Genomic DNA, 24,284 nt, shown 5'->3' with positions numbered 1-24,284 from the left:
AGTACTCTAATGTGTCACAAATGAAAATAAATCCTGGCACATTAAATCTTTTAACCAGCAAGGCAGTGCAATAAGCAGCTAGGTGCCAACCCTAATATGTGGCTGTGTGTGTTGCATACTGTCCGGGGGTGTAGGTGTGCATGTCACAGGCTGGCATGGGGTGTGGCAGGCTGTGTGTGTTGCATACTGACAGGTGCTGTGTCTCACACTGGCAGGGGGCTAGGCACTCTGGTAGGAGATGTAAGTGTGAGTAGCTGTGGGGGTTGCACACTAGTAGGGTGTAGGGGGTGTGTGTTTCACACTGACAGGGTATGTGTGTGTAGGTGTCCCCACACAGGCAGGGAGGTATTGTGTGGCTGTGTGTAGTACACCTTGGCAGGCCGGGCAGCTGTGTGTGGCTAGGTGTATGGGTGTTGCACAGTGGCAGGGGGTGTAGGGGTGTGTGCCTGTGTGTATTGCTGACTGGCAGAGGGTGCAGCTTCGTGTGCTGCTCACTGGCAGGGCGGGTGTGCGGGGCGTGTCACACACCAGCCGGGCGGGCGGGGTGCGCGCTGCCCGCGAGAGGGCGCCCCAGCGGGCGGCCCACTCCGTCAGCCAGGCCCGGCGAGATGGCGGCGCGGCGGCTGCTGCTGCTGAGCCGAGCCCTGCGGCCGCTCTGCCCGCTGGGGGCCCGGCCGCCGGCCAGGTGAGCGCCGCGGGGCAGGGCCGCGCGGGCTGGGGAAACCCCGAGGCTCGGCGGAGCAGCAGCCTCCGCTGGGCGGGAGAGCGGCGGGCGCCCGAGCCGGGCGGCTCCGGCCGCGAATGAATGGAGGGTGCCGGCCACTCCGGGCTCTGTGTGTGTGTGTGTGCGCTCCGTGTGTACTGTCAGTGTATGGGGTGTGTGCGCTATTTGTGTGTTCTGTGTGTGTACCGTTTGTGTTTTGTGTGTGCGCACTGTTTAGTGAGCGGTAGCTCACGGAAGCTGATGCTCAAATAGGTTTGTTAGTCTCTAAGGTGCCACAAGTCCTCCTTTTCTTTTAGTGTGTGTCTGTGTGTAGTGTATATTGCTGGTGTACAGTGTGCTCGGTGTGTAGTGACTGTGTACAGTGTGCGTGTGCGCTGTGTGTGTGTACAGTGTGTTCTTTGTGTACTGTGTGCGCGTGCACTATTTCTGTGTGTAGTGTGTACAGCTGCCGTGCAACAGGGCCCAGACCAGGGTCTTTGAACCATACCGTAAACAAGGGTATATTAACGGACAGAACAATGCTAGGGATCTGGGCTCCCACAGATTGTGGGTAGGTTGGATCAAGGTTTGTCTTGGGGTGATCTGGGCTCTCCCTGGTTTGGGATGGGTTTGGATCAGGCTTTGGCATTGGCTGTGGCCCAGCTGTGAAGTCCCCATCCAGATCCAAAGTTGTCCTAAGTTTGGGAGTGCTCAAGTCTCCGCTCTCCTCCTAATGGTGCTTGCTTATTTTGTGCCTCTCTGTTGGATTCTCTGTCACACTGCATCTCTTAGGGCTTGTCTACTCTTGAAGGTTAATTTTTATTAAGGTAGGGGTGTGAATTTTAGCACGTTCTCAGGAATAACTCCCACGTGAAGACAGTTCTTTAGAAGGAAAGTAGCTGTGACCTTTGGTCCAGATACTGCCAGCATGGCGATTTCAGATAATGACAAAGCTACACCCAGGCAAACTTTGTTGTTTTCACAGTCAGAATTCACCCAAAAATCTTTCAAGAAGCTCATGTCCCCAAATTATTTGAGATTTTTATTTATATAATTAGTCTCTTGAGTGTGCCCACCTTGAGCTCGGTACACAGTACACATGTCTAAAAGCTAAGAATTTTAAAAAATACATTCAGTAGATCTTTAAAGTTGTGGGTAACACACCAACATCTCCTTTTATTCTAAAGTTTTGTGATTTAGGCTCATAGGAGAGTGGAGGAAAAGACCTGTTAGATCTTGGAGACCATCCCATGACAGTGCAGAATACAGCCTCTGTCCCCCAGCATGACTACCCAGGGGGGGTTTAGTTTAGTTTTAAAAATGTAACCCTATGGTTTTATTGGTTTTTTTTTAGTTGGGGTTTGTATGTGTGTGTATAGGGTTGGGGTGTATTTTGTGTTTGGAAAAAAATACAAAATATAGAATAAATAGATTGCAGTAATGTATTGCATACAAATGTCATTACAATAACCTATATACTACTTCCTACATTTCAAATCCTGTGTAAGGCTTGAAACCAATGTCGGGATCAATCACTGCATTACAGGTTGGCCAATAAGGGCATGATCCTACAAACACCATTGAATGTTGTGCTTGAGACTTGTGCAACTCTGTACAGTCTCGAGCACCATGCTTGGTAATAAATGTTCAGAGGGTTGGGCCCAAGGTGAACAAACTAGTCTGTATTGGAGAGTCCATTCTGCTAACTGTAGCTTGCTTTTATTTATGCAGTTCCTAGTGTACTGTGGCATTTGTACTTAAAAAGAATCACAGCATTAAACTACAGAACTTTACTTCAGCCATTTGACAAATCTTTGCTGTGAAAGCAGCAAGATTTCTTTTTTAAAAATGTGTAAGTTAGCAAGACTGTACTGTAAAACAAGATACTGACCAAAAAGGAAAAACCCCAAAGAGACTAATTCATGGGATAACTACTATATAGTGATGTCTGTCAGGATAAAAATCTTATCCATAATCTTTGGAGGGACCTTTTATTATTTTGGTCATTTAAACCCCAGATATTGCTGTTAGCCTCTCCTTGGCTATTTTTTAAAATATGCAGTGTTGTTCTAGCGTGTTGGTCCCAGAATATTTGAGAGACAATGTGGGTGAGGTAATATCTTTTATTGGACTGACTTCTGTTGGTGACAGAGACAAGCTTTTGAGCTACAGGGAGCTCTTCTTTGGGTCTGGGAAAGGTATTCAGAATGTCACAGCTACATGCAAGGTACAATCTGTGTAAACATATTGTTTAGCGTAGGTAGTTAGCACGTAGTCTAAGGCAGGGGTTCTCAACCTTTTTCTTTCTATAAAAACTCCACGGCCCACCTGTGGCACAACTGGCTTTCTGCATATAAAAGCCAGGACCTGTGTTATGGGGTAGGAAGCGGGGCAATTGCTTGGGGCCCCCATGAAGCTAAACTGCTCGGGCTTTGGCTTCAGCCCTGGGTGCTGGGGCTCAAGGCCTCGGACTTCAGACCCATGCGTTGGGGCTTCAGCTTTCTCACCTGGGCCCCAGTGAGTCTCATGCTGGCCCTGCTTGGCGGACCCCTGAAACCTGCTCACGGCCCCCCCAGAGGGCCCTGTACCACTGGTTGAGGTGGACTGGCCCATTAACACCTCTGCAGTCATAGGACAAAAAGGGGGAGGGGAGTAGTGGGTTAGATTGTTGTAATAAGCCATAAATCCAGTGTGTCCAGTCCATGAAATTTTAGTATCTAGCGTAGTTATGAATTTAAGCTCTCAGGCTCATTTTTTGAAAGTGTTGTGCAGGTTTCCTTTGAGACGAGGACTGACAGGTCAGATATAGAGTGATCACTTTGTGAAAGCGTTAACCCACAGGTGATAGGGTGTGTTTGTCTTTTATAATTTTCCTTTGTGAGTTCATTTGAGAACGTAGTGATTATCTGATTCACCCAAGTAGTTGTTCAGACATTTATTGCAATGGATGAGGTATACCATGTGTTGCAATAGACATGTGTAGGATCCATGAATCTTGAAAGGCGTCTCGGGGGGGAAAGGGGTGTTGATCATCGTAGCAGTGGAGGTATGTCTGCAGGTTTTGCATCTGTTGTTCTGCCAGGGTCTGCTGCCGCTTTGAGTTGGTGGGTCCTGGTCTGTGGGGAGCTTGCTTCTGATGGTGAGCCCTTGGGGAGGTTGGGCAGGGGGTGGGTGTTTCCTCTCTAATAACACCTCATAACAACTATGTGGGTGAAACCAGACAATCACTATGCTCTTGAATGAGCTCACAAAAGAAGAGACAAAAACACCTTGTATTTAGCTCTGAGTACCTTTACCAGACCTGAAGAAGAGCTCTGTGTCGCTCAAAAACTTGTTTCTCTTTCCAGCAGAAGATTGGTCCAATAAAAGACATTACCTCATTCACCTTAAAAAGAAAAGGAGTACTTGTGGCACCTTAGAGACTAACCAATTTATTTGAGCATAAGCTTTCGTGAGCTACAGCTCACTTCATCGAATGCCTCTGCATCCGATGAAGTGAGCTGTAGCTCACGAAAGCTTATGCTCAAATAAATTGGTTAGTCTCTAAGGTGCCACAAGTACTCCTTTTCTTTTTGGGAATACAGACTAACATGGCTTCTACTCTGAAACTCATCCACCTTGTCTCTCTAATTTTTAAAATGTATTTGTGGTTGTGGGTTTATCAGCTGAGGTTTAGTGCTGTTTCACTTTTGAACTTTTTAAAAAGATGATGCCTCTTATTTTTAGAGCTCTGTTTATCAGAGAGGGAGGAGGGGATGGCTCTTGCTGCACAACCTAGTTAGACTCATAGACTTTAAGGTCAGAAGGGACCATCATGATCATCTAGTCTGACCTCCTGCACATTTCAGGCCACAACCTTGCCCGCTGCTGTAATAGACCTCTAACCTCTGGCTGAGTAACTGAAGTGTTCAAATCATGATTTAAAGACTTCAAGTTACAGAGACTCTACCATTTACACTAGTTTAAACCTGCGAGTGAGCTGCGCCCCATGCTGCAGAGGAAGGCAAAAGAACCCCAAACCCCAAGGTCTCTGCCAATCTGACTCCAAGAAAAATTCCTTCCTGACCCCAGATAGGATGATCAGTTAGACCCTGAGCATGGGTGGCAAAAGAAGCAGCAGAGTTTAATTGTTGAGTTTTATTTGTAATTTAATATTGAACGATGATGGTATTGATTGAATTTGAAAGTGAGGGACTGCTGCTGTTGGACCTTAGCCCTGCATCAGTGTGTTTTTTGGAATGGTTCATTCAAGCCTGTCTGTGTAGCTGTAACGAATGCATGTCAAAGTTGACCTGAAACAACCTCTTGCTGTACTGATCTCGTTTTTTTTTTTTTTTTTTTCTGGTTGTCAATCACGCCAAGTAGCATAATGGCCAAATGTCCATGTCTATTAAACTTCCGCGTTGAAAATTTATGAACAGAATTCTATGCGGGGTTTGCCTGCAATACCAGGAGTCTGGACTTGGTGACCCAGGAGTTCCCTTCTGCTCCTATGTTCTTTTGGAAGGCCAGTGCCATTCATTGTGCCCACAAGTATTTGACCAAGATAGGCATTAACTGTTTAAAAAAGTTAGGTAGCATTCCTGACAACTGCTCTGACTGTCTCTTTTTAGGTGTCTGCAGACTGAAAATCATGAGTTGGTACGTCAAGAAACATCTTCTGCTAAAACATTAATGGATATTGGAACTCGAAGGATCTTCTCTTCGGATCATGATATCTTCAGGGAAAGTGTGAGGAAATTCTTCCAGGAAGCAGTGGTCCCTTATCATGCAGAGTAAGATATAGTTCAGATATTTTATGTTGCCTACTAATTCCAGGCTGTTTCACAGAACTCTCTGGGAATAATGTTCTGAGTATAACAAGCAAACGGTAGAGTTTATTTTAATTTTAAAAAAATTGTATTATTGGCTTGTATATTATATATATCTTGGTTTGCATATCTCCTACATCACATGTTTGAAGGAAGAAAAAAAGTACATGGTTATATTTGTAAAGCAAAACAAAAGAAGCACTTTCTGTATTTCTCATGAAAGGATGCCAGGTTGATTAGCTAACACAGTCGTGGCCGACCTGTGGCTCCGGAACCACATGCAGCTCTTCAGAAGTTAATATGTGGCTCCTTGTATAGGCACCGACTCCGGGGCTGGTGCTATAGGCGCCAACTTTCCAACTTGCCAGGGGGTGCTCATTGCTCAACCCCTGGCTCTGCCACAGGCCCTGCCCCCTCTCCACCCCTTCCTGCCCCCTCCCCTGAACCTGCTATGCCCTCGCTCCTCCCCTCTCTTCCCCCAGAGCCTCCTGCACACCACAAAACAGGTGCAGGGAGGGAGGAGGAGGTGCTGATTGGTGGGGCTGCTGGTGGGTGGGAGGCCCTGGGAGAGGGGGTCGGGGGAGCGGATGGGAGGCTGCTGATGTATTACTTTGGCAATGTACATTGGTAAATTCTGGCTCCTTCTCAGGCTCAGGTTGGCCACCCCTGAGCTAGGTGCTCATTATTTACAGGAACAAATGCAGAAGACAGTAAAATGCAACTTCTGTAGAAGTTTGCCTTGCCTCTAGGGATGAAAAGGTAGTTTAATCTCTTCGTTAACGTTGCTGAGGCTTTCAGTATTATCACTTTTTATTATTTGCATTGTAATAGTGCCTAGGAGTCCCAATCATGGACCAGGATCCTAGGCACTCTACAAACCCAGAACAAGAAGACCAGCTCTTGCTCCAAAGAGCTTACAATCTAAAGGTGTTAGTTGTGTTGGTTTTTATATTGTGGATATCTGTCCCCTGAAAAGTGGACTTAATGGCTGGTGTATACAAAAACTTGCCCCAAAACAGCTAACTCAGTTTTAATTCACTTTTATTTATGTGCAAGTCTCTGTGTGGGCACTCTTACTTCAGAGTAAAAGTGTTCTGTTCTGACTGAGTTAAAGTGGGGTTGTTTTTGTTGTTTTAATAGCTAAATTAAAATGAGATGAAGTTGGTTAAAACAACCAACCCTGTTTTAGCTCAGTAAAAATAGGACACTTTTAGTTGAAATATGTGTCTACACACGCACATTTGCACAAAAATAACAAAATATGTGTATTAAAAGAGTGTTATTTTAGTGCAATTTTGTGTGTAGACCAGTCCTAAAATTAGCTCTTCTAGAGGTCACAACCGAGACACCAGATGGTAATGATTTTGCATTGCTCCCAGCCAGGGCTGGAACAGCAGTCTAGAAGTGAAAGATTTCAGTTACCTGTCCCCTGATCTATTCATCCCCCTCATAGTTCCATTGCTATATTTGGTGTAGCTAGCTTGTTTCAGGCATGATCCTTAGTGTATTTTTGTTTTGTAATCTCCTAGTCCAAATTCCAGTTTTGAAAACTGTTTGGAAAAAAAAAAAGGGCATGGTTCTAGGAGAGCAGCTTCATTTCAGAATTAATTTCAAGATAATCAAGTCTTAGCGGGTTAATATCTAACAGTTGTCTTTAATTCTGGTAGTGAGGGTAATGGGGTGAAATATGGGATGGTGTTCTCCCGCTTAAATTTAGCCAGTTAGCCCAGAAGGCTAGCTGTACCTCAGATATGGTGATTGTTCTTTCGAGGACTACAGTGCATGTCTGCAAAACCATAAACAGTAGATGGTCCCATTTTCCAATAGGGACCATCTTCCAACCAAAGATTTAAGCAACTGTATTAGTTCTGGACTGGGAAAGCAAACAATAAAAAAGTGGATTTAATATATTTCATATTTTCACATTTATTTCATTCCTTCCCCCTCCTTTCTCCAACTCCTCCACCTGGAATTTCTCTCTGTCTGTAATTACTGTTCTGTTTCTGTACAATCTCCAGAAGATAAACATGAGAGAATGCTACAAACTTTCACAAACAAATATTATTTATTTGTATTACCATAGCACCAAGGGGCCTTACTCATAGACCAGTATCCCACTGAGATAAGCCCTGAACAGACACAAACAAAAAGATGATCCCTTCCCTTGGGGCTTAATATAGCTTCTCTTCTTCCATTTATAGTTACTGAGCAATGCCATTCAACCAAACCAAATAGAGACTATAAAACTCCATCAACTTAAAATCATTCTCATGTCTGAAATTTTCACTTCTTACTGTTACAAGTAAGACCAATTGCTAATATAACTGAGATTAGAAGAGAGGTTGTTTTTTTTTTAAATTTACTTTGTACGTTTGAGAGTGCTTTATGGGTAGTCACATTCCCCTTCTCTGTAAAGTCAGTCACTTTCCTTCTGTTGCTAGCATGGGTCTTTTCACACAGCAACAGGGGAAAGAAACACTTATAAAATGGGAAAATGTCTGTAAAGCCAAACAAAAAAGAAGAAAAAATTGTACTGGAATTATGGCAGGTGTAGAACCTGACACTACTTTAATTATTTTTTGCAACTGACTAGATTTCAAGGTGACAATGTCCCTTTAAAACTTACATGCCAGTCCCTGTAACCTCCAGCTATTATTTGTTACTTATGTAAAACTATAGATGGACATGGCTCTTTCCAGTAGAGTAATTTAGTGATGTGAAAAAGGGGGTGAATAGTTAGTGGCAAAGTTTGCAGACAATACAAAATTATTCAAGTCCAAAGCAGACTGTGAGGAGTTACAGAGGGATCTCACAACTGCGTGGCTGAGCAACAAAATGGCATATAAAATTAAAAGTTGATAAGTGCAAAGTAATCCCAACTATACATATTAATAATGGGTTCTAAATTAACTGTTGCCACCCAAGAAAGAGATCTTGGAGTCACCTTGGATAGTTCTCTGAAAATTTCCAGTCAACACGCAGCAGTGGTCAAAAAGGCTAACAGTATGATAGTAACTATTAGGAAAGGGATAGAAAATAAGACAAAATATAGTACCACTATATAAATTCATGATGTACCCACACTTTGAATATCCTGTTCTGATCACCCCATCTCAAAAAAGGTATAGTGGAACTGGAAAAGGTTCAGAGAAGGGCAACAAAGATGATTAAGGGTATGGAATGGCTTCCATATGAGGAGAGACCATAAAGATAAGGACTAGTAAGCTTAGAAAAGGGACAACGGGGCAGGGGGGAAATGATGATAGAGGTCTATAAAATGAAGAATGTGGAAAAAGTGAATAGAGGAGTTTTATTTACCCTTTCATACAATACAAAAACCACTCATCACCTGATGAAATTAATAGGCAGCTGATTTAGTGCAAACAAGAAAGTACTTTTTTTTTTTTTTACACTATGCACAACTAACCTGTGGAACTCACTGATGTGGGATGTTGTGATGGGCAAAAGTGTAACATGGTTCAGAAAGAACTGGATAAGTTTCTGGAGGATAGATCCATCAACGACCATTAGCCAAGATGGGCAGAGACACAGCTCAATGCTAGGGGCAACCCTAAACCTCTGACTGTCAGAAGCCAGGAAATCAGGTGTGGTCACTCCATAATTGCCCTGTTCAGTACATTCCCACTGAAGCTCTGGTACAGGCTTCAGTCGGAGATAGATACTGGGTGAGATGGACCATGGTCTGACCCAGTATGGCAGCTTTTATATTCTTAATACGCAGAGTCTCTGCCCTGAAGAGCTTGGTGTCAGATTTTCAAAAGCACCTTGTAGTAGGAATAGAGCCTGAGACATAAGCCCTTGTATCAGAGGCCTGGTCTGAGGCAGGACCTGCTTACAGAATTTGGCAACAGGGCTAATATTGCAAAAATACACATTCCTAAGAAGTGCTAGTCAAAGTACTCACACAAACGCATCCCGATATCAAGTGGTACCAGAACATCCCAGTATCAAGTATGGTACAAAAACATTCCCCAAGGATAACAGGAACACACTGACCCCTCCTAAGAGAGAAGGTCAGGATAACAGTTCGAAATAAAAATGTTTTGATAGAACCAACATGTGCAAGGTAATGGGTAATAACTAGCCACATCACAGCGCTGTAACTATGTCAGAGGAGCAGTACTAACTTTTGTATTGGGGTATAAAGATGTAGCTCAGAGTGACTATCTTTGCCTGACCTGGGGAGGAATGGAAAGTCCCGCCGTTCACTGAGCTGGTCCATTGTTACGGGCATAAGTGTATTAGTGGTCTGGTGGAGTCTGCGAGATACTAGTACCGGGCTTCATTGACAATAAGCCTGGCTGGGTGCCTTTGTCCCTTAACTGATCTTGTGCTCATTGGGTGGTTTGGTCGAGGTCTGCTGTGCCAGCTGTCTGCATAGGGCTGGGGCAGCACACATGCAGCCAAACATCTGTCAACATGGAATCACACACTAAGTGACTTAGGACTACTGATTTTCAAAGGCTGCGTCTTCACTAGGGAAAAAAATGCATTCTTAACTCAAGCTAGCTAATGCATGGTAAAATCCTAGGGAAGACAAGTCTTTAGCTTGTGTAAAATTGATCTACTGCCTTGTCTTCCCTAGGATTTTACCTCAAGTTAGTAACATCCTTTCTTCCCCCTGGAAGATAAGGCCAATTGGATTTTTGCACCTGCAGCATTTAGATGCTTTTGAAAAATCCGACTGTAAAGGAACAAATGGGTTTAATGGTAACGCGTAGTAAGTGGCTGGGCAGACATGGAGGGGCTACTGTGTATGTTAGCAAACACACGCATTGTGGAAAATGTGTTTTTTGTTTGGGGGGGGCGTGATTTGGAGGTATGAGAGCTCATCGCAAATGTTGCTTGGAAGGAATAGAGTTTGGAGTGAATGAAAAACACGGAGTGTTTGGGAGAGAAACTTATGTGGGCTATCTGAAGTGGGGGAGGGATTGAGGAGTAGTTTGAACTGCCTGGATAAAGAACCAGTGGGACAGCCTACCCGTGCATGTCTTTCTAAGGCTGTGATCCCCAAACTTTTTACCTTGCACCCCGCCCCCCCTTACCTATGCTACGATCTGTCTCTCCTCACGGAGCTGTGGTTGCGAGCCGCAGCTTGGAGTGGGGCTGCAGCTGGGCTGCGGGCCAGGGGCTGGGGCTGGGAGTGGAGTCACGGTTGGGAGCCGTGGCTGGGGGCTGAGCAAGAGCCAGGGGCCAAAGCCAGGAGTGGGGCTGGGGCACAGTGAGGCTGGGTGGCACTCCCTGCCTGGCCTCTGTGGGGCCTGGCCACACCCTGCCACCCCCCTTCCCTCCCCCAAACGTTCATCCGTGCCTCATAGTTTGGAGATCTCTGCTCTCCATGAAGATGGGTTCATCCTTCAAATTTTAAGCTAATAATCCAAGGAAAAGTATCATCCAAAGAAGTAGGAAGGTGTGGATCTCATTAAGTCTTCTAGCACATGCAGTGTTTTATAGTGTAATGTATCTTGCTTTTGCAAAACACTCTTTCTTTGATATTTCTTCTACTACTTTCTCAAATTGCTTGCTCAGTGAAGTGTCTGTTGCTTACACTTTACATCCATTTCAGTTGCAGCTGATAAAAGGCCTCCAAACTAGTCTGTGTGGCTGAAAAGATGAGCCTTGCACTGCATCTTCAAGTCCATCCAACTCTGGCTCTTGCAGACAGCCTGAGGGAGAAAGTTTCACAGATAGGGAACTTCTGCCATGACTCTTTAATTCTCCTTCCGAATTAAAATCTAAGGACTATCACCAGAAGCTCCTCTGCTGTCAATTTACCAAACTATTTTACATCAATTTATCAAAGTACCACAAAAATCAACTCATCTGAGGTAGTGTTCCGCAAATTTATCAGGTATAAAAGTTAAGGAAATTGCAGGTTATAAATTGGAAGCAGAAGTTAGCTTTTTACCACCTACCATACTGCATGTAATTCTGTGGTGGCAACTTAATCATTAATGCATAGACTGGGAGACTACAGATCCTAAGTACATTGCATGAGTCCAAGGAGCCTACCTCTCCCCAGCTGGCAAAATACACATGCCTGTTTTATGTTACCTCATGTGTTGTAGATTGGTTTCTGAGACTGAAAGTCTTATTCTTAAGCACTGAAACTTCGTAGCAGATTTTATGGTGTAAAGCAGCAGCTGTGGCAAATAGGAGGGGAATTCCACTAACTTTGCATTCCTGTATCATTTGCAGATGGGAGAAGGCTGGCCAAGTGAGCAGGGAGCTGTGGGAAAAAGCTGGACAACAGGGACTGCTGGGTGTCAATATATCAGAAAAACATGGTGGCATTGGAGGGGATCTACTCTCTTCAGCAGTGGTCTGGGAGGAGCAGTAAGTACAAGACACTGCAGCAAGAATCCAGTTGGTATCGTTAAAAGATTGTATTTGTTCATATGATTTCCTGATTCCTATTGTAAGGAGAGTGTGTTCACAGACCGTAATAATCTTTTCCTTTCACAGAAGTGATAATTTAGACAGGCATAAGTACCCCCTACTTTAGATATTTCAGATGATTTTACTAAATATCATAGTAGTATATTTTTAGGACTGCTGGGAGAGGAGGGGAAATGTTCTCCTTAGACTGGTGGGTGAGCCAATGGTTTGGCAGTGAAAGTACATTCTATAAATAAAAACATGGATGTCCCAAGTTAAAATTGTGTTAGTCATTTTGAGGGCTTTTAGTGTACATTTCTTTGAGTTTTGGTTCTCTGGTTTTAACAGTGTAAAATTCAACAGATCAATCACTGTCACATTTTCTCTAAAGTTTACTTTTACTCTTCAAGGATGTATGTTAATTGTACTGGCCCAGGATTCAGCCTTCATTCAGATATTGTCATGCCCTATATTGCAAACTATGGCTCAGAAGAACAGATTGAACGGTTTATCCCTGAAATGTCTGCAGGCAAACGTATTGGTGCTATAGCCATGACAGAACCTGGGGCTGGCAGGTAAGGCGGAAAGGATAACAGGTGGGCTTTACATACATGTTGCTTACCTAATCTCACTGTGTAAAAACTTTGCGTTTCATAGTTATGACCATTTTACTGATTAGGCAGTAGCCCGGAATAGGTAGAACCACAAAAATAACCTTTAATTATGCATTGCTGTTTTATGCTTTGTCATTTCAGGATGCCTGTTCCAAACCCATGAACTTTTCATCAGCCCTAGGACAAATAGGGTTTTGTGTTTGTTTTAGATTCTCCATAAACAGTCACTAGCCTACTTGTTGCATGGACATTCTTTAATGTGAAATGTAATAACTTAGTAAAGAAGGCTTGACTTATTCCATATAATGCTGTCAGAATTTGGCAAGAGGGCCTATTTCCTTGTCCCTGAATCCTGTATAGGATAGAGTTCTCTTTCCTGTACTCCATTCCTATAAGGGCAGACAGTAGGATTATTGGGTAGATTACTGATTCAGGATTATTCTCTTCAATCTGCTAAGCAGAGGGGAGCCCAGTGGGGAGCTGTGCCTTCTATGCTGTGTCTCCGCTGGTCCTAGACAGCAAAAGTCTCTCTGCATGAGAACCATAAGCTGACCTCTAACTATATGTGGAGGGTGCCAAGCTGAGTGGCTGATATCTGCTTTCTGGGGCAGCCCTAAATTGGTGGGCCATGTCAACATAAGATGCTGCAGAGCTAATAGATATTATTTGTGCACATGGTACTTCGGCTGTGAGATGGTATCTCACTTTGAAAGTGAAGTAGAACCATGTGCTGTACTGAAGATGCAGAGATTCATCATTCATAGACATAACACACTTGTGGTTTCCATAATATTCTCTCGTCCCTTTTTAATACATCCCTGAATCCTATTGTACGTAGCGCTATCCACAGGGAGTTCTAGGCTCTTCATTATTTTATACTAGGATTATTTTTTAAATGTGAACTTCATGCCACTGATGGATTGTTCTCTTAAATAACTTTCTTTTCTTGCCAATCAATTTTAGTGATTTGCAGGGTGTACGAACATATGCAAAAAAGGATGGAAGTGATTGGATTCTGAATGGAAGTAAGGTATGTGAATGGATGTGCTCTGACTTATGGTGCTTGGGTACTGAATTCATCCAGTTAGTGACAGAATTTATTTCATTCTACAGCTGCTTTCCCAGAATTTAATGTTTCTACCCCTATGTTTTTCCTTTTCTATGAGTTACATCTTATAGAAGAATTCGTGTTACCCAGCCATCTAGCTTATGATGCTGACAATTTATGGGTCAATCAGCAGAGCAGACTCTTCTTTGCAGCTTTTATTGGAGAACAAAAAGGCAGCCCGATCATAAGATTTTTGTTCTTTTCCTTGACTGGTATAGTCAGGCTGCACAATATAGCCAAGGGCCAGACTGTTTCTCAGTTCAGTGGAGTTGGTAGCAGAATAGCCACCCTGCTATGCATTCCCCTGTCAGTTGAGGGAAACAAACTAAAACCTTTATTCCTTTACTGCGTCAACATAAAAATGGAATCTTTGTTCAGTGTATGGGATAAATTCCATATTAGATGCCAACCACATATTGAGCTGCTATAAGGCTGGCAGCGTGTACCCATCTCATTTAATCCCTAATACAAAGAATTAAGAAGATTGAAGTAGGTGATTGTCATTCTAAAAACTTTTAAATGACACTGCTGTTAGTTGAAAACTTTTAAAACTAAAAACCTCTTAGTGTTATAGATCTGTCCTGGTACTTGATTTTTTTTTTGAGTATTGGGATAGTTGGTTTAGTAAAATTATTTTTAAAAACGATGAATCATAGGTGACCACAGGGTGTAGTGGTTAACAGGTAGACTAAGGGTATGTCTACACTACGAAATTAGGTCAATATTATATAAGTCTATTTTTAGAAATCGATTTTATACAGTTGATTGCATATGTCCACACTAAGCACATTAAGTCGGTGGAGTGCGTCCTCACTACCGTGGCTAGCATCAACTTAAGGAGCAGTGCACTGTGGGTAGCTATCCCACAGTTCCCGCAGTCTCTGCTGCCCATTGGAATTCTGGGCTAAGCTCCCAATGCCTGATGAGGCAAAAACATTGTCGCGGGTGGTTTTGGGTACATGTCGTCAGTCGCCCCTCCCTCCGTGAAAGCAATGGCAGACAATCGTTTTGCGCCTTTTTTCCATGCAGATGCCATACTGCTTTCAGCAGATGGTGCAGTAGGACTGCTAACCACTGTCATCCGCCACTTCCGCTGCAACTCTGCTCTGCTGCTATTGTCTCAATAGAGAATTTCTCCATGTTGTCTGTCATGGGCTCCCGGGTACGTGTGGGCAACAGCAGACAATCGTTCCGCGCCTTTTTTCTGTGCAGACGCCATACCACGGCAAGCATGGAGCCCGCTCAGATCACTTTGGCAATTAGGAGTGCATTAAACACCACACGCATTATCCAGCAGTATATGCAGCACCAGAACCTGGCAAAGCAAAACCAGGCGAGTAGGTGACGTCAGCGCAGTGACAAAAGGATGAGGACATGGACACAGACTTCTCTCAAAGCATGGGCCCTGGCAATGCAGGCATCATGGTGCTAATGGTGCAGGTTCATGCCGTGGAACGCCGATTCTGGGCCCGGGAAACAAGCACAGACAGGTGGAACCGCATAGTGTTGCGGGTCTGGGACGATTCTTAGTGTCTGCGAAACTTTTGCATGCGTAAGGGCACTTTCATGGAACTTTGACTGACTTTTCCCTGCCCTGAAGCGCATGAATACCAAGATGAGAGCAGCCCTCACAGTTGAGAAGTGAGTGGCAATAGCCCTGTGGAAGCTTGCAATGCCAGACAGCTACCAGTCAGTCGGGAATCAATTTGGAGTGGGCAAATCTACTATGGGGGCTGCTGTGATGCAAGTAGCCAACGCAATCAAAGATCTGCTGATATTAAGGTTAGTGACCCTGGGAAATGTGCAGGTCACAGTGGATAGCATTGCTGCAATGGGATTCCTTAACTGTGGTGAGGCAATAGACGGAACCCATATCCCTCCTATCTTGGCACCGGAGCACCAAGCCGGCGAGTAAAGCACGAGGGGTACTTTTCAATAGTGCTGCAAGCACTGGTGGATCACAAGGGACGTTTCACCAACATCAACGTGGGATGGCCGGGAAAGGTACATGACGCTCGCATGTTCAGGAACTCTGGTCTTTTTCAAAAGCTGCAGGAAGGGACTTTATTCCCAGATCAGAAAATAACCGTTGGGGATGTTGAAATGCCTATAGTTATCCTTTGGGGACCCAGCCTACCCCTTAATGCCATGGCTCATGAAGCCGTACACAGGCAGCCTGGACAGTAGTCAGGAGTTGTTCAACTACAGGCTGAACAAGTGCAGAATGGTGGTAGAATGTGCATTTGGACATTTAAAGCACACTGGCGCAGTTTACTGACCCGGTTAGACCTCAGCGAAACCAATATTCCCACTGTTATTACTCTCACAGATATTGTGGAGCGCACAGCAAGCAGTAAAGGGGAGATGTTTATGGCGGGGTGGGAGGTTGAGGCAAATCGCCTGGCTGCTGGTTACACACAGCCAGACACCAGGGCAGTTAGAAGAGCACAGGAGGGTGTGGTGCGCATCAGAGAAGCTTTGAAAACCAGTTTCATGACTGGCCAGGCTACGGTGTGAAAGTTCTGTTTGTTTCTCCTTGATGAAACCCCCCGCCCCTTGGTTCACTCTACTTCCCTGTAAGATAACCACCCTCCGCTCCTCCCTTCAATCACCGCTTGCAGAGGCAATAAAGTCATTGGTGCTTCACATTCATGCATTCTTTATTAATTCATCACACAAATAGGGGGATAACTGTCTGGGTGAGGAGGCTATGGAACTTGGGGAGGAGGGCGGTTGGTTACACAGGGGCTGTAGCAGCGGTCTGTGCTCCTGCTGCCTTTCCTGCAGCTCAACCATACACTGGAGCGTATTAGTTTGATCCTCCAGCAGCCTCCGCATTGAATCCTGCCTCCTCTCATCACGCTGCTGCCACCTTTCAGCTTCAGCCCTCTCCTCAGCCCACCACCTCTCCTCCCGGTCATTTTGTGCTTTCCTGCACTCTGACATTGTCTGCCTCCACACATTCATCTGTGCTCTGTCAGTGTGGGAGGATATCATGAGCTCAGAGAACATTTCATCACGAGTGCGTTTTTTTTTTTTTTTTTTTTTTTTTTTGCCTTCTAATCTTCACTAGCCTCTGGGAAGGAAGATCCTGTGATCCTTGAAACACATACAGCTGGTGGAGGGGAAAAAAAGGGACAGTGGTATTTAAAAAGACATTTTATAGAACAATGGGTACACTCTTTCACAGTAAACCTTGCTGTTAACATGACATACCATAGCACATGTGCTTTCGTTCCAAGGTCTCATTTTGCCTCCCCCCAGCACGTGGCTACCCCCTCACCCCTCCCCGTGGCTAACAGCGGGGAACATTTCTGTTCAGCCGCAGGCAAACAGCCCAGCAGGAATGGGCACCTCTGAATGTCCCCTTAAGAAAAGCACCCTATTTCAACCAGGTGACCATGAATGATATCACTCTCCTGAGGAGAACACAGAGATAAAGAATGGATGTTGTTTGAATGCCAGCAAACATACGCTGCAATGCTTTGTTCTACAATGATTCCCAAGTAAGTGCTACTGGCCTGGTGTGGTAAAGTGTCCTACCACGGTGGATGGAATAAGGCTGCTGTCCCCAGAAATCTTTTGCAAAGGCTTTGGAAGTACATCCAGGAGAGCCGCAAATGCCAGGGCAAATTAATCATTAAACATGCTTGCTTTTAAACCATGTATAGTATTTTAAAAGGTACACTCACCAGAGGTCCCTTCTCTGCCTGGCGGGTCTGGGAGGCAGCCTTGGGTGGGTTCGGAGGGTACTGGCTCCAGGTCCAGGGTGAGAAACTGTTCCTGGCTATCGGGAAAACCGGTTTCTCCACTTGCTTGCTGTGAGCTATCTACAACTTCATCATCATCCTCGTCCCCAAAACCTGCTTCCATGTTGCCTCCATCTCCATTGAAGGAGTCAAACAACACGGCTGGGGTAGTGGTGGCTGAACCCCCTAAAATGGCATGCAGCTCATCATAGAAGCGGCATGTTTGGGGCTCTGACCCAGAGCGGCCGTTTGCCTCTCTGGTTTTCCAGTAGCTTTGCCTCAGCTCCTTAAGTTTCACACGGTACTGCTTCGGGTCCCTGTTATGGCCTCGGTCCTTCATGCCCTGCGAGATTTTGATGAATGTTTTGGCATTTCCAAAACTGGAATGTAGTTCTGATAGCACGGATTCTTCTCCCCATACAGCAATCAGATCCTGAACCTCCTGTTCAGTCCATGCTGGAGCTCTTTTGCGATTCTGGAACTCCATCATAGTCATCTCTGCTGATGAGCTCTGCACTCATGTGCAGCTTGCCACACTGGCAAACAGGAAATTGAATTTCAAAAGTTTGTGGGCCTTCTCCTGTCTGCCTGGCCAGTGCATCTGGGTTGAGAGTGCTGTCCAGAGCGGTCACAATGGAGCACTCTGGGATAGCTCCCGGAGGCCAGTACCGTCTAATTGCATCCACAATATCTCAAATTCGACCCAGCAAGGCTGATTTCAGCGCTAATCCCCTTGTCGGGGGTGGAGTAAGGAAATCTATTTCCAAGAGCCCTTTAAGTCGAAAAAAAGGGCTTCATCGTGTGGACGGGTGCAGGGTTAAATCTATTTAACGCTGCTAAATTCAACCTCAACTCCTAGTGTAGACCAGGGCTTTGAGAACATTTCTATACCAACTTGGGCCTCAGTTTCCCTATTTGTAATGTGATGGTGGTGCTGATTCTTGTCTGTATGGGTAAAAATGCTTTGAAATCTTTGGATGAAAACACAAAGTAGTAATAGTATTTTGATTTCAATATATTTCAAAGATTCTTCCTGCTGTGAATTGCCTATTTTAGCCATATTTATGGGCTAAATCTATGTGTTGGCAGAGCCTAGCACAGTGGGGCCTTGTCTAGATTGTGGCTTTTGGTCACTGCAGTAATAAAACCATAAGTGTTTATATGTATTTGTCCATACGTATGTAAAAGATACTGTTTTAAATAGATAAACTTAATAGGTTGCATGCCTGAACCTAGGCAAGACAAGGCAGTGCAATCATTCTTTGGTTGGCATAGTTTCGAATATGAATCTAATTTTTATACTTGGCATGTCTGTGTCTATTCTGCCTGTCGTGTGTGTGATATCAGAATTTGACTTAAAACATACAATACAGCGAAGGCAACTGTAAGTTTCCACCCACTGTAGCATGCGTCAGTGTTTCATACAATATTAAATATGAGTAGACAGCATATTGTACAGAATTACAGAGATTTGCTATAGTAATGGAGAACCTCCCAGTGATTTTTCCACTTCATACCTTAACATTTTAACTTTTGGAAGAGGTCATCTGCATGTTAGTTGGCATTCTTGTTCATAAAAGGAATCTTTATAATAGAGATAACACTGAATTAAAAATCTGAATTTAAATGCCTCTGAACTTTAGGAATATTAAAAAATAAATACAAATGTGGTTTTTATTTTTAATCTGTCCCCTGTCTTTATAATGGGGTAGAGTCAACCAGAACCTCAGACCCCAGCACCCTTTAGCTTTGGGGTGTTTGTTTGCAATCCAGATCCAAATTATGCCACTTGAGCCCATCTCTCCTTTTATAGACTGTTCTGGAGCACTTTGGTGTTTTTTTTTTATGCATCTGGACTTTATAAACCTTTTAGACACTTACTTACAGCTTTCATTTTTTGTATACTGTTCATTTGTAGAAGTGTGTGATGGTTCGTGTACTACTACTTTATAATCTTCTTCCTAGCTACCTGCCAGCTAACATGCAGCATTATTCCATCTTGGGGGGGTGTGGGTTTTTTACAGGTATTCATCACTAATGGCTGGATGAGTGATTTAGTGATTGTGGTTGCTGTTACAAACCGTGAGGCCCGCTCCCCTGCTCATGGGATCAGCCTTTTTCTGGTGGAGAATGGAATGAAAGGATTCATCAAAGGACGCAAGCTGGAAAAAATAGGCCTGAAAGCACAGGTAAGTCATCTGAGCCTTACCGTGTGCTAGACTTTGAGGCAATCTAAAAGGACTTGTTACTCCTTGGGGTACTTTAAGTACAGATCAAATGTAGCTGTAGTAATTCTTCAGTTCGTAGTTTTAACTGCAAGAGCAGGATATTCTAAATTAGACTGTAAGGGTGGGTTGCAGTTCAATGAAATTTATATTGAAAGCGAACAGCCTCCAGGGAATATATGTAATTTGGGCTGTAGAAGTCAGGAACTGGATAAGAGGAAAATCTGAGGAAGAGTGAGTTTGATATTAGATATTTTATTTAAAACAATTTTTAGGACACAGCAGAGCTGTTTTTTGAAGATGTACGTTTGCCAGCCAGTGCCTTGCTTGGACAAGAGAACAAAGGGTTCTACTATTTGATGGCAGAGCTCCCTCAGGTAAGACGGACACAAACCTACACTGTTCAGGAAAAGCACAAAGATTTTATTTTGGTCTTTGCTTGGAACTGCCACCTGCAGTTTATGGATTATGGCGAGACAGCTCAGTTTCAGAGGATGCCTACAACCACAGTTTGCTGATGCTTTTATTTTTTAGTGGTAGGAATTCTGCACTGCAAATCAAAGTGAAGCATCTTGGTATATCCGTGAAATAGCTTGCAATCTAATAGTTTCTATTCAAATAATTAGGGTACTGTTTTAGTCAGGGAAGGTATAATAATTGCTACAGAAAGGATTATTACATGTACAGTAACTCCTCACTTAAAGTCATCCTGGTTAACATTGTTTCGTTGTTACGTTGCTGATCAATTAGGGAATGTGCTCGTTTATCACTCATTTGGCAGCCGCCTGCTTTGTCCACTGCTTGCAGGAAGAGCAGCCTGTTGCAGCTAGCTGGTGGGGGCTTGGAACCAGGGCGGACCAGCAGCCCCCCTATCAGCTCCCCGCTCCCCTAAGTTCCCTGTGCGTCAGCCGCCCAGCAGGCTATCAATTAATGGGCATTTCAGCTGTCCCTCCCCCCACGGCCATGTGCTGCTCCTGCCCTCTGCCTTGGAGCTGCTCTCCAAACCTCCTGCTTGCTGTGGGGGTGGGGGAACCCGGACATTAGCCTCCCCCTGCTCCTGCACCCCACTTACTCCATCTCCATAGAGCAGGGGGGACACACGACGGGACTAGGAATGGAGGGAGCTTCCTGGTAGCAGCTGCTGTGGTCTCAGCTTGCTGATTAACTTAACAAGGTAGTGCACTTAAAGGGGAAATGCACCACACACACACACACACACACACACGGTGTGTCTCTGTCTCTGTCACCATTAAATTAGGCTTGAATAAAGACTGGGAGTGGATGGGTCATTACACGAAGTGAAACTATTTCCCCATGCTTATTTTTTTTCCCCCTACGGTTACTCACACCTTCTTGTCAACTGTTGGAAATGGGCCACCCTGATTATCACGACAAAAGGTATTCTCTTCCCCCCCCCCGATAATAGCTCATCTTAATTGATCACTCTTGTTATAGTGTGTATGGCAACACACATTTTTTCATGTTCTCTGTGTGTATGTATATATAGCTTCATCGAATGCATGCAGTGGAAAATACAATAGGCAGTGGGTTTTAGCCCATGAAAGCTTATGCTCAAATTTGTTAGTCTCTAAGGTGCCACAAGTACTCCTTTTCTTTTTACCTTGTAGAGTGTGAGGCTACATTAACCACAATGAGTTAACCCTTGAGGGCTCAGCCAATTGCTAGTTCATCATTTAGCAGTAAGGTGTTCCCTGGGAAATTTCCCACCCTCTGACTTCACCACCTCAACCAAGCTTCACAATCATCATCACTGTGTACCAGTATTAAATTGTTTGTCTAAAGCTTATACTGTGTGTGTGTGTGTGTGTGTGTGTGTGTGTGTATACATATATAATCTTCTGTCTGGAAAAAAAAATTCCCTGGAACCTGACCACCCCCCCACCCCCCCATTTACATTTAATTCTTATGGGGAAATCGGATTCGCTGAACATCATTTCGCTTAAAGTCACATTTTTCAGGAACAGAAGTACAACGTTAAGTGAGGAGTTATTGTATCAAGTTCTCATACCTGATTTCAAGACCAGATCTCTGTCAATAGCACGGGTGTGAAGAACACAAGATTAGAACAGACTTTAAAAATTGAATGCTACGAACAACTGTGCTATCATCTTAACACTTGTGCACTCAGCTCAATAGTTTTAAATATGCTCTTTTTGCCCTCTATAAGCCTCTTAGTGCAGAGTTGACTTTTCTTTGTGTTAAAGGCGAATGCAAAATGCACACCTGCAACTCTCTTACCAGTGGGAATATATGCTAGATAAACTACTTTCTCAATCTATTCAATAAAAAACTGAAAAGTGGAAACATTTTGTAGCGCTCAAAGTGGCTTGTCTTATTAGTAAACTGAACGCAGTTGATCAGTTAATGCAGGTTTGGAAGAGCAGAGAGGAAACTCAGATGCCAAAACCATGACTCTGCTTTTGTCATAAAGCATAAACTATGACTTTGTAGTTACATCATCTAATAAAAATCATGTTTACTTAATTTTACCCTATATGTTAAATATGAGACCTACTGTTTCACTGTGCAAATTCCATACATTATTTATTTAGTTCTTTCAAAGAAAATATTTCAGTGGTTTGAAAAAAAAAAACAAAAAAAAAACACAGCAGCAGTGCTCATGAGCACCCCTACAATAGTGAACCAGATTATTTACATGGTTAAGCTAAAAACAATTCTGCAGGAAATGGATCTTAGTTTAAATCTTCTCAGCATTTATGAGAATGGGGAGAAAATTACAAACTTTTAAATGTATTTAGACCAGTGGTTCTCAAACTTTTTTCCGCAGACCACTTGAAAATTGCTGAGGGTCTCAGCGGACCACTTAATTGATCTTTTGATCTGTTGTTTGTACCATTTGCTAACTATTGTAAAGCACTTCAGATAAAAGTGCTATATGAAAAATCCCTTCATAATTTGTGTTTTTGTTCTACAAATAAAAGCGCACACCTCATATTTTAATATCCGTAGTCTTACCTTTCAAATGTGATGGATGTGCCCTCTCTCTCCCCTGCCACGGCAGCCGCCGAGGTGGGGCTGGGAAGGAGGGGGTCTCCTCCGCCACAGCAGCCACAGAGCTGAGGCTGGGGGAAGGAGGGCCATTTCTCCCTGGCAGCCGCAGCCCTGGAACTGGGGAAAATCGCCTCTTTCTCTGGCTGCCGCAGCCCTGCACATCCCAAATTCCTCCACCCCCTCTTCTCACCCCACTGCGCCCGCCCACTTACCCCGTATTCCCCCAAAGGTCGTCACCTCAACTTACATGTGCATCTTCTTCAGGGTCCAGGCACCTAATTAGTGGAGCCACGCCTGCACGGCTCCACTAATTAGGTGGGTGGTTCTTCACTCTCTTGTGTGCGGCCACCCAGGCATGCACCTTGGAGGGAACTATCCTTGGACCACCTGAATAGAGCTCATGGACCACAGTATGCGAACCTCTGATTTAGACAGTGTCCTTCTAAAACTTATTTACATTACTGTTTTATTTGAACTGAAAGATGAAAACCAAATTATTGAAAGATCTGAGCCAAATTGTTTCCATTAAGTCAATGGGAGTATTACATATCACTTTTAGATTTCTTTTTTTCCTGTAGTCCTGTTTATGAAACTTTGGAATGTCACTAAGAACTTTTAAAATTTGGGTCCCACCAAGACAATTGTGTCTATTAGAGTGACAATATTTTCAATTATGCAATATGTCTAGTTAAAACTTAATGGCACAGAACAAAACTAACAGTCAAACTAAACTTTTGTTTTCCAACCTATGTGTGTATCTGTTTTGTGTAGAGAAATTTGAGATTAGTTGCATTGGATAAGAACTCTCAGATTCTTTATCACTTCTGTCTCCAAGGAAAGACTGTTGATTGCTGATATGGCACTTGCCAGCTGTGAATTCATGTTCGAAGAAACAAGGAACTATGTTAAACAAAGAAAAGCTTTTGGGAAAACAATTGCACATTTACAGGTGAGCTTAAACCAAGAAAAAGACAGAAATCCTTCTTTTTGTCTGTTTCTTTATCAGTATAGATATATGTAATTTTCATTTCAATAGAGGTGTTAGTCCAGTGGTTTTGCTTGCCTGTTTTCAAAGGTTCTAAAGTTGGATTAGAAGCAAGTACACCTCTAACCCGATATAACGCGACCCAATCTGACATGAATTCAGATATAATGTGGTAAAGGGGGCTGGTCTGGGGGGTGGGGCTGCGCACTCCGGCGGATCATCAGCAAGTTCGATATAACACGGTTTCACCTATAACGCAGTAAGACTTTTTTTTTTTTTGGGCTCCTGAGGACAGCGTTCTATCGGGGTAGAGGTGTACCTGGAATGACTCTGCTTTCTCTCTCACATTCGGTTTTAAATTGAACATGACTAAGTGCTCTTGAGATAACATTGCTGCTGCTGCTGCTCTCAGATTGGAAGTAGATGTTGCATTGCTGACCTGGTTTATGAATATATAGTGAAAATAGTTTTGTTTATAAAATGGCATTTTACTGTCTAAGGCTCTGATCCTACAGTGCATTGTCATGGATGGACCTCTGCATATGAGCTGAATCCTATTGACTTCGGTGGACTTCCAGGCATGGGGGTCCACCTGTGCACAGTGCATTGCAGGATCGGGGCCTACCTGAGATTGATACTAGGCAAGTTTTTCACAGA

General features: G+C 43.8%; 1 protein-coding gene across 1 annotated transcript in view; it reads left to right on the top strand.

Moving 5' to 3' along the window:
- The first annotated feature begins 572 nt into the window (after window positions 1-572).
- ACADL (acyl-CoA dehydrogenase long chain) overlaps window positions 573-24,284 on the top strand; it is a 31,944-nt gene continuing 8,232 nt past the window's right edge. Inside the window, exons 1-8 of the mRNA XM_073306711.2 lie at window positions 573-685; window positions 5,317-5,478; window positions 11,734-11,871; window positions 12,324-12,488; window positions 13,491-13,557; window positions 19,409-19,573; window positions 19,885-19,986; window positions 23,478-23,591. Coding sequence (XP_073162812.1) covers window positions 609-685; window positions 5,317-5,478; window positions 11,734-11,871; window positions 12,324-12,488; window positions 13,491-13,557; window positions 19,409-19,573; window positions 19,885-19,986; window positions 23,478-23,591 — 990 coding nt within the window. The 5' untranslated portion in view covers window positions 573-608. The remainder of the gene's footprint in view (window positions 686-5,316; window positions 5,479-11,733; window positions 11,872-12,323; window positions 12,489-13,490; window positions 13,558-19,408; window positions 19,574-19,884; window positions 19,987-23,477; window positions 23,592-24,284) is intronic.

This window comes from Lepidochelys kempii, chromosome 11 (genome assembly GCF_965140285.1).
Source record: "Lepidochelys kempii isolate rLepKem1 chromosome 11, rLepKem1.hap1, whole genome shotgun sequence".
Lineage (NCBI taxonomy): Eukaryota > Metazoa > Chordata > Testudines > Cheloniidae > Lepidochelys > Lepidochelys kempii.
This window is presented reverse-complemented; position numbering and strand designations above follow the sequence as displayed.